The sequence below is a fragment of the Hevea brasiliensis genome, chromosome 5 (assembly GCF_030052815.1).
Source record: "Hevea brasiliensis isolate MT/VB/25A 57/8 chromosome 5, ASM3005281v1, whole genome shotgun sequence".
NCBI lineage: Eukaryota > Viridiplantae > Streptophyta > Magnoliopsida > Malpighiales > Euphorbiaceae > Hevea > Hevea brasiliensis.
The window spans coordinates 101775164-101784588 of NC_079497.1; the positions used below are offsets into that span (position 1 = coordinate 101775164).

The 9425-nt window shown below is 31.9% G+C and overlaps 1 protein-coding gene across 1 annotated transcript; it reads left to right on the forward strand.

Moving 5' to 3' along the window:
- The first annotated feature begins 3420 nt into the window (after positions 1–3420).
- Positions 3421–7814, forward strand: LOC131179945 (eukaryotic translation initiation factor 3 subunit E-like). The gene is made up of 8 exons (XM_058147266.1): positions 3421–3734; positions 3816–3970; positions 4543–4770; positions 4865–4986; positions 5725–5944; positions 6282–6424; positions 7131–7268; positions 7456–7814. Exons 1-8 carry the CDS (start codon positions 3527–3529, stop codon positions 7553–7555), a joined length of 1314 nt encoding a protein of 437 aa, XP_058003249.1. The 5' UTR covers positions 3421–3526; the 3' UTR covers positions 7556–7814.
- The last annotated feature ends 1611 nt before the right edge of the window (positions 7815–9425 follow it).

The following is a 9425-nucleotide window of genomic DNA, read 5'->3' on the forward strand; positions in this document are numbered from 1 at the left end:
AACATCAATCATAATATATGGGAGCTGATCCCCTATACAACTCTCTTAAATCCAACTCAGTGCCAAAGAACTCACTTCGGACTTCCACTTAAATACCAAATCGGGGTCAAAAAGAAGAACACAAGACGTGTCTACCCCGAAGCACCGGTCCCAATGAAGAACTCAAGCCGTGTCTACCCGTCCTATCCATAGTCCACACCACATCACACGCACGCCAACGCACGCACACTGCTCCAAATTACCACAACAACATACATGGCACTTTAACATTTATCAATGCATCAAAAATCGTGCCTAGAGTTTAACTACATAAATATATGCATATAAGTGATGCATGGGCATGCTGAACATATAATAATATCGAAATTACAATTAAAATTAATATTCTACTCACAGACTTGACGGTGGTCACTGAGGCGGCTGGGCGGAGGAAGAAGGCTGTCCCGGCTCACCTGACAATTTTATTACAATCATTTAATAAATTTGACTCCATACAAACAAGGAAAAAGACCAAATACGTCCTAATTGCGTAGAAAATCCCAGAGTCTCCCTATACCTAGGACCTACCCAACCCGCAAAAGTGCTTAAAACACACTTCTATATCCCCATATCCACAACGCAATCCCGTCACACCTCCCCTACTGGCCCCATTCAATCAATCATTCATCACAATATGTAAAATTTCAATTTAGTCCTTATAATTGATCATTTTTGCAAAAACTGCTCAAATAAGCTCTAAAAATTATAAAACTCTGCCTCGCGGTCCTTAGAAATATTACTAAGCTATTGCAAAAAGAATCGTAATTTTCTAAGCTACCACGAATATTTTATGGATTTTTAATCCTATTTAAGCACTAGAAAATTACGAAAAAGCAAGGTTCGGGTTTACCTTTGCCGATTCCGATTTCAGGAACGCCCTCGGGATGCCTGACAATGGTGGGGTAGCCAAAACCTCGATCCAATTCGGAGACTTTTCCGGTAGCTGGTCTGTCTGGCCGGAAATTCACAGATCCGGACAACTGTCGAATTTCCGCGAATTGAGGATACCTACACGAAGCCCAATAATAATATATAAAAAAATCAGGGGTGTTACACCTTGGTTGCTCTTGCCATCGAATTCAAGGCATCTCAGACCCCTTCATTATAGAAAGTTTAGCTTGTTGTGAAGCCCTCTAGCTAGCTGAGGCCAAAAGCTTCAATCAAATTATTGTGGAAGAAGATTCAATCCAAGTTATTCAGAGTCTCATGGGCGAGTACTCTTGCTATTGATTTGGATTGTTGTATCTTTCAATTTACTAGGCGTTCTTATACTGAGGCGGTTAATAAGTTAGCTATAGTAGCAAACTCTGATGGTTCCTTTTATGTCAACCTAATGCCTCGGGTAGGGGTGAGCATTCGGCTCAAACCGAATCGAACCGAATCGAACCAAATTAAATTATGAAAATCAAATTATATATTTTAAAAATCGAATTGAATTGAAATGGATGAAAAATCGAATCGAACTGAACTGCTCTATTTCTGTTCGATTTGGTTCAAACCGATCGGTTTTGATTTTTTATTGATTTTTTAATTTAGACTTGATTTTCAAGTTATTTGGTCTAATTTTGATTTTGGTTTGAACCTAATAACCATTAATCAATAAAATTAAATAATTTATATATAAAAAATTAAATATAATTCATAAATTTCTCATAAAAATAAATTAATTCAATAATCAATTCGGTTCGATTTGATTTAATTTGAATGTATAAAATTACTATTAGGTTTGGTTCTATTTAATTGATTTTTTTCCTTTAAAATCGAACCGAACCGAAATAACTTAAATTTTTATAATATAAAATCGAACCGAACCGATTAAATTTTAAAATCGAGCTGATTAAACCGAATTAATTCAGTTCGGTTTGATTTTTTAGTTTGAATCGAAATCTGCTCACCCCTAGCCTTATGTGCTTTGGGTTTGTAATGTGCTTTGCCTCCTTAGAGGCTTTTTCAAAAAAATAAAGGGATCTTGATGTTTGATTTATGATAGTTTGATATTTAATCTATTTGAATTGGGTCAATGTCCTTTAAGGACGCACAAGTATTTCACTATCTATTATATTTTACATGTTTCAATAATTATATTTATTTACTATAAAATTTATATTAAATTACTATGTGATATATTATATTTAAATTTTTAAAAAATTATAAATCATATAAATAGCCTAATTGTAAATTATTAAAATTACGTTTTAAAATTAAGTAAATCATATAAAATTATCTTAAAAAGTAAAATTTTTTCCTAATTTTATTTTAAAATTGACAATAAATTCTAAATCTATTAAATTATTTTGATAAATTTATTGACACTAACTAGAATAATTGAGTGAGACAGCATGCTGCTTAACAACCGAAACCTTTAGCATGTGTTAAATGGTGGAACCCTAAAACTCACTGGCCTATTTAACTCGTAGAGAAAGCCTATTCTGCCATATACGATATTCCTGGACATACACATACAGCGATGGAAGCCCTCTCGGAAATCCCCCCTCCCAATTTCACAAGATTTAATTAGTTTTACACTTTCACATGAATTATTTTCTTATGATTATGTAACTTACTTGAAGTGGATGTCAAAACTCAGTAGATTTCCCTACAGACGAAGTGTATATTTCAAATACTACAATCATATTATTACAAATATACGCTATCTTTAAATTAATTGATTGTTGAGGGATAATTTATTTGATTCTACTTTATTTTTAATAATATAAGAAATAAAGAAATTGTGTTCAAATCTTTTTATTTATAATTTTAAAATTTATTATGTTTATAATAAAATTTTGAAAGAGAAATAATCTATAAATTAATTATTACCTAATTTCTTAAATTATATAAATATTAAAAATATTAAAACTAAAAGCTAATTTGATGATGAAGAGCCTGTTTGACAAAAAGTTCAAAATTATTTTTATATGAAAAAAATTATTTTATTATTTTAATATTTTTATAATTAAAATTTATAAATTTAATTTTAAATTATTTTTTAATATTATTTAATTAAAATATTTTAAAAAATAATTTTTTAAATAATAATTCTAACAGCAATGCCAAATAGGCTTAAAGTGATTTGATTTATTCTTTCCAATATAATTTTTTTTATAAAGAAAAAAATAATTAAAACTTCTATTTAGAGATAAAATTATCCTCTATTTTATTTTTATTTTAAATTTTTATTCTAAATTTTTATTCATTAACCAATTTTAAAAGGGGTAGTTTTTTTTATAATTAATTTTAATTAATATTTAAATTTAAAATGTAATGGGATTGCAATATTTTTGTTTTCAAGCTTTAGCTCATAGGATTACAATATAATTAATTTTAATTGATATTTAAATTTAAAGGGGTAGTTTTTCATATCGGCTTGGGGCTTGGCCCAAACCCAACCAGTTAAATCCCTAAAAAACCCTAATTCCTTCTCTTTCTACTCGTCTCCTCGTTTGATTCACAGGAACTGAGGACACCACCACCACCGGAGGCGACTATGGCTACTTACGATCTGACACCGAGAATAGCGCCGAATCTGGACAGGCACCTGGTGTTCCCTCTCTTGGAGTTTCTCCAAGAACGGCAGCTATACCCAGAGGAGCAGATCTTCAAGTCCAAAATCGAGCTTTTGAACAAAACCAATATGGTCGATTACGCCATGGACATCCACAAGAGCCTCTATCACACCGAAGACGTCCCTCAAGGTAAGGAAAAGTTTCACCTTTGCTTGCCTTAGATGTTATATGTATGATGCTTATGTGATGTGTTTGGTTGGGTTTTGTTAGATATGGTGGATAGGAGAGCGGAAGTTGTTGCGAGATTGAAGGCCCTGGAGGAGGGGGCTGCCCCGCTGGTGGCGTTTTTGCAGAATGCTAACGCCGTGCAGGAGTTGAGATCGGACAAACAGTACAATCTTCAGATGCTTAATGAACGTTATCAGGTTTGCAATTGCAATTGAGGCTTTAATTATGCTTTTAATTTTATGGGTAATTGTAATGTAATGCGGATTTACGATTGGTGTCGTTTCCTGCTCCTATACCTAGCTCTGGTTGATCCATGTTTGAGTTTTTAAATTGTAGATGCATCTAGCATTATTGTAATTGAAGTGTTGAGTTAGTTCAGGTGTCAGATTTGTTGGGAATTATTGAGTTCGAAATCAATTTTAAAATCCCCAAACTCTTTTCTTCTTCTGGTATTGAGAGACTCAATATTCAATGTAAATGGATTGTGAAAGCTTAGTTTTAGCTAAATGACGACGCCTCTTTTTCTTGACCTTGTGCCATAATGCTATACCTTCTTTATACTGTGAAATCATTATCAAGCCCAATGGTTGCAGATTGTTGCTGCTATAAGTCCCTTACATAATTTCTATTACAAAAGCTCTTGGATGTTGCCTTAAAGTAATTCTTCCTAAGTCCCCTACTCCTACCTTTTATTTAGGGGTTACTTCGATAAGAGATTTAATTTGCCTCTCTTTATAATTCTCTCATGATGGTAGTGGTTCATTATCAGATTGGTCCAGAGCAGATTGAGGCGCTTTATCAGTATGCGAAATTTCAGTTTGAATGTGGAAACTACTCCGGTGCAGCTGACTACCTGTACCAGTACGGGGCCTTGTGCACTAACAGTGAAAGGAGTCTTAGTGCACTGTGGGGGAAGTTGGCAGCTGAGATATTGATGCAAAACTGGGATATTGCTCTTGAAGAACTTAATAGGTTGAAGGAAATAATTGATTCAAAGGTTGTTTTACTGTATCTACTTTTCCCTCATATCATGGCATAATATTTTGTTGTTTTAGATTAAATGTGCTGACTGGCTGTGACTTACATTTCAGAGTTTCTCATCACTATTGAATCAGATGCAAAGTCGAGTATGGTTGATGCATTGGAGTCTTTTCATCTTTTTCAACCATGACAATGGGAGAACACAGATTATTGACTTGTTTAATCAGGACAAGTACAGTTTATCCTTTCTTTTCTCTGTGGTATTTGTTGAATTTCTAGATTTAATTTGTTTCTTAAGACATTTCATGAGTTTTTTTTTTTTTTTTTTTGGGGGGGGGGGGGGAGAGGCCATGTGTTAAGCTTTTTGTGAAATGGTTGTCTGGACTTTTTAACTGTCTGTATGTGTCTGGAAAGTCTTCCATTAATATGCTATTTCATTTTAATTAATACATTGCAGCTTCTGTTGGCAAATAGATGTGTCAAGAGTAGATTTTATGAATTGTTAACTTATAACTGCAGAAGTAGGTTGCAGAATTTCAGAAACTAATGCTCGGTCCTTTGCTGCTGGGATATTTTGGTGCTAAGCATATGGCCAGACTGGCAGCATACTTGTACTGCTTGCATGTCCTTATAGATAGGAACAACTGCAATTACAGCGTTTGGTGCATCTATTTTTACTGCTTTAATTTGTTATATGATAACTGAAATATGGATTTTCAACTTTTATTTTTATGAAATGGTTTTATATGGTAGCATTTGGTTGCCTTCTCTATTTTGGACCAGATAATTAGCAGAGATTATTTAAACTGCACTATGCTTACAACGATGCAGCAGTGCAATGTTAAGTGAGATCCCATAGCACTTGAATATATTATCTTTTGCACTATTTAAATCTGTAGACCTATTTTGTTTACTTAAGTTTTTCTTGTATATCTCCTCTAGAAAATGGAATGTTGTTGTTCTTTTTCAGGTATCTCAATGCCATTCAAACCAATGCTCCCCATCTTTTGAGGTACCTAGCAACTGCATTCATTGTTAACAAAAGGAGAAGACCTCAATTCAAAGACTTTATAAAAGTGGTGCAGCAAGAGCAGCACTCGTACAAAGATCCCATCACAGAATTTTTAGCCTCTGTGTATGTTGATTATGACTTTGATGGGGCACAAAAGAAGATGAGAGAGTGTGAAGAAGTAAGCTTCCTGTGCCCAGTGTGATTGTCTTTCAATACATTAACAAAGACATTTAAGCATATTTCTCTTACTGAAAGTTTGCCCCTTTTCTGGGATACCCTATATATTCTATTTGGTTCTCTCTCTCTCTCTCTCTCTCTCTCTCTCTCTCTCCCTCTCTATCCTTTTACCCTTTTTAGGGGGTGGGGATGTGTTGGGGAAGAAGGGTTGAGAGTGTGAGGGGGAGTGAGTGGGTTTTAGCTGGTATCACTGTTAGATTATGGTTGTAAGTTCTTCTGAATAGATTCATTTTTGTATGTTATACCTAGGCCTGCTGTAATTTGTTGCTTCATTGTAGGTAATTTTAAATGATCCGTTCCTTGGCAAACAAGTTGAAGATGGCAACTTTTCTACTGTTCCACTGAGAGATGAGTTCCTTGAAAATGCCCGCCTATTTATCTTTGAAACTTATTGCCGTATACATCAACGTATTGACATGGGGTAAGCACAGACTTACTGGATGTGTTAGTAAAGCTTCGCGCATGGAAATATTTGACACGAGAATTCACCTCTTCTTAGGGGATGTAACTAAATATTTAATTTGATTTTGGGGAATGTCGGATTTTTCTTTTCATGGGGTAAATAAACTTAGCTTCAAGAGTCCAACACTTTTTTAATAAACAGTGAACGTAAAGAAAGGAAAAGAAAACCAGAAAAACTAAAAATTTTTGAATTTGATGGTTATATTTTTACTTGTATTTTTCAATGGGTATAGCTAATACCAGCTCGACCTTATGTGTGAATGATTTTAGTATTTTTTAGATAAGATATTTATACCGAGATTTATGTAGTGTCAATTAATGTGTATGTATAATTGAAATAATTATACACAAAAGTCTATGCAAATATTTGATCTAAAGACTACAAGGCATGCTCTTAATAAGGTAAAGTTTATAGTAGATGTGCCAATAATTAATATGCCATGTGTCTTTATTTTTCAGTTGAGAAATGAATATCTTGTGCCCTACTGTAATAGTTGAGGTTCTCTGCACTATATTTGAAAATTGGGGTCAGTTAATATTTGGATCATCAAGCACACTATAGCCTTAATTATGCTTGGGAATTCGGACACAATTTTGCATCTTGCATTAAACTTTAATGCTTCTCTTTGTTTATTACTCTTTAACTAATTTGCTGTTCATTGCAGAGTCCTTGCAGAGAAATTGAACCTGAATTATGAGGAGGCTGAGAGATGGATTGTGAATCTCATTAGAAACTCAAAGCTTGATGCTAAGATTGATTCAAAATCAGGAACTGTTATCATGGAGCCTAATCATCCCAACGTGTAAGATTACAGATAGATTCATAAAACAATAGCACTTGTTGTTCATTAAATCTTATCAGTGTTAATCCACTTGGTCTTTTCTTCTCTTATTTAATGCCATTGCTCTCAATCTTTATCATTGGTTTTGTTTTCCTTTTATTTTGCTGAAATGGCTAAAACAACGTTTCGCAACTTTTCCTCACTACAGGTATGAGCAGTTGATAGATCACACCAAGGCACTATCAGGGCGTACTTACAAGTTAGTCAGTCAGCTTTTAGAACATGCACAGGCACAAACTGCACGATGAAGTTCTCGGTGCAGTTCCCAGGATTTATTGTTGTCTGTTTTTGTTATTTGGAATTTGTTTATCTTGTTAAAAGATAAGATCCAAACTAGAAAAATTTGTGCTTATCAATCTTTTCTGAGAGTTGTCTAAGTAGAGCCGAGATTGAGAAATTTTTAATTTTGAGAAATCGATTATATTTAGAGTGCCTTTGGTATGGGGTGAACAGAATGGTGTTTAACAGTTACGATAGTTAATATTGTAACAATTACAATTGCAACAATTAATCTTGTTAACCATGTTTGGTACCACCCATGAAAGTAAGAGTAACAGTTAAGCCTGGAATGGTTAAATGTGTTTGGTGTACTTGTATGAATGAAGGATATCATGTAAATTTGTAATGTTGATAGCATATATTAGCAAAAAAAAAAAAAAAAAATCATAATAATTATTTATTTTAAAAAAAGTATTAATAATTTAATTTAAAAAAGTAAAATAAAGAAAAAAATTCATTTAAAACATTAATTATATGAATATTTTATGAAATTTAATTTATTTTTTTATTATTATGAAATAAAAAAAATAAACGTCAACAAATTTAATAACAATTCAATAACATAAAAAAGATGTCTATGGGCAATATAGTCTCATAAATTATGATGGCCTTGGCAGGAAAATAGTTGTTTTGTTGGGATGTGTTTTATGGTTATTTGGTTTAAAATAAAGTAAATATTATTCTGTTACAAAAAATAAGGTGATTTAATAATTTTTTTTATATCATTTAATTTGTATAAAATGATACTTTTTTCATAAAATAATTAATTACGAAAAATTTATTAACATAACAGAAAAAATAAAATTTCACATAAAAAACATATATGTTATTTTTTAATAATGTTAAAAAATATTATAAATAAAATTAAATAAGATATATTTATTTACATTTCACATTTAAAATATATTATTTAATTAAAATTTAAGATATGAAAAATATGATAATTTAAGATATTAAAGAAAATTTATTTTTTTCATTAAGTCAATAAAATTTTTCATAAATGATTATTCTGATAAAAGTATCATTTTATAAAAATTTAATAAGATAAATTTTAAAATTTTGTTAAATCATTTTTTTTTTTTATAACAAAAGTAATCGTACTTTATTTTAAACCAAGTAATTATAGAATATACTTGTTTTATATTATACATACATTCCGCTATAAACTGCTATATAACTACTAGATAAGTAGTGTTCAAAAACTGGCAGATATTTTCAACAGATATATGACTATTATCTAAATAAAATCTACGATCATGTGGACAAATTCAAACTTTTCATTCACATCTTCCAAACTCAAGAACATTAGACACATTATTAGAAGTCATTGCTTTCATGGCATGTAGAATCTCTAATGCTGTCAACTTAGAAATCTCATCAAGTGCTTGTCGAAGTTTAGTCCTATCGTTCCTGTCATCCTATGAAAGAGTGCTTGCTAATTGACTCATTACCTCTTGGTCATGTTTTATACTATGTTGCATCATGTCCATAAATTGTCCTTGCAATTTTCAATTTCTTTATGTTTTCGCTTTTGCTTTCCACTCCCAAATGGTGCCTTCTGAGACGTTCCACTGCATTGTCCATTGACATTATCATCTATAGGAATCTTTCATTTACACAATTAATAGATTGATTCATTTATGCTTCGAGTCAATTAGCATCATTTGCAGCACTAGCTCTAGTTGCTCTATCTTTAGCATAAATCTCTTCAAAAATATCATAAAAAGCACAAGGTTTCCTGAAAACCCTTTTGCATCCTTTTGACTATCTAAAAAAATAATAAAAATGGATGAAACAATATTACCTTTACTCATTCATTAAATACAGTTCTATAATCTG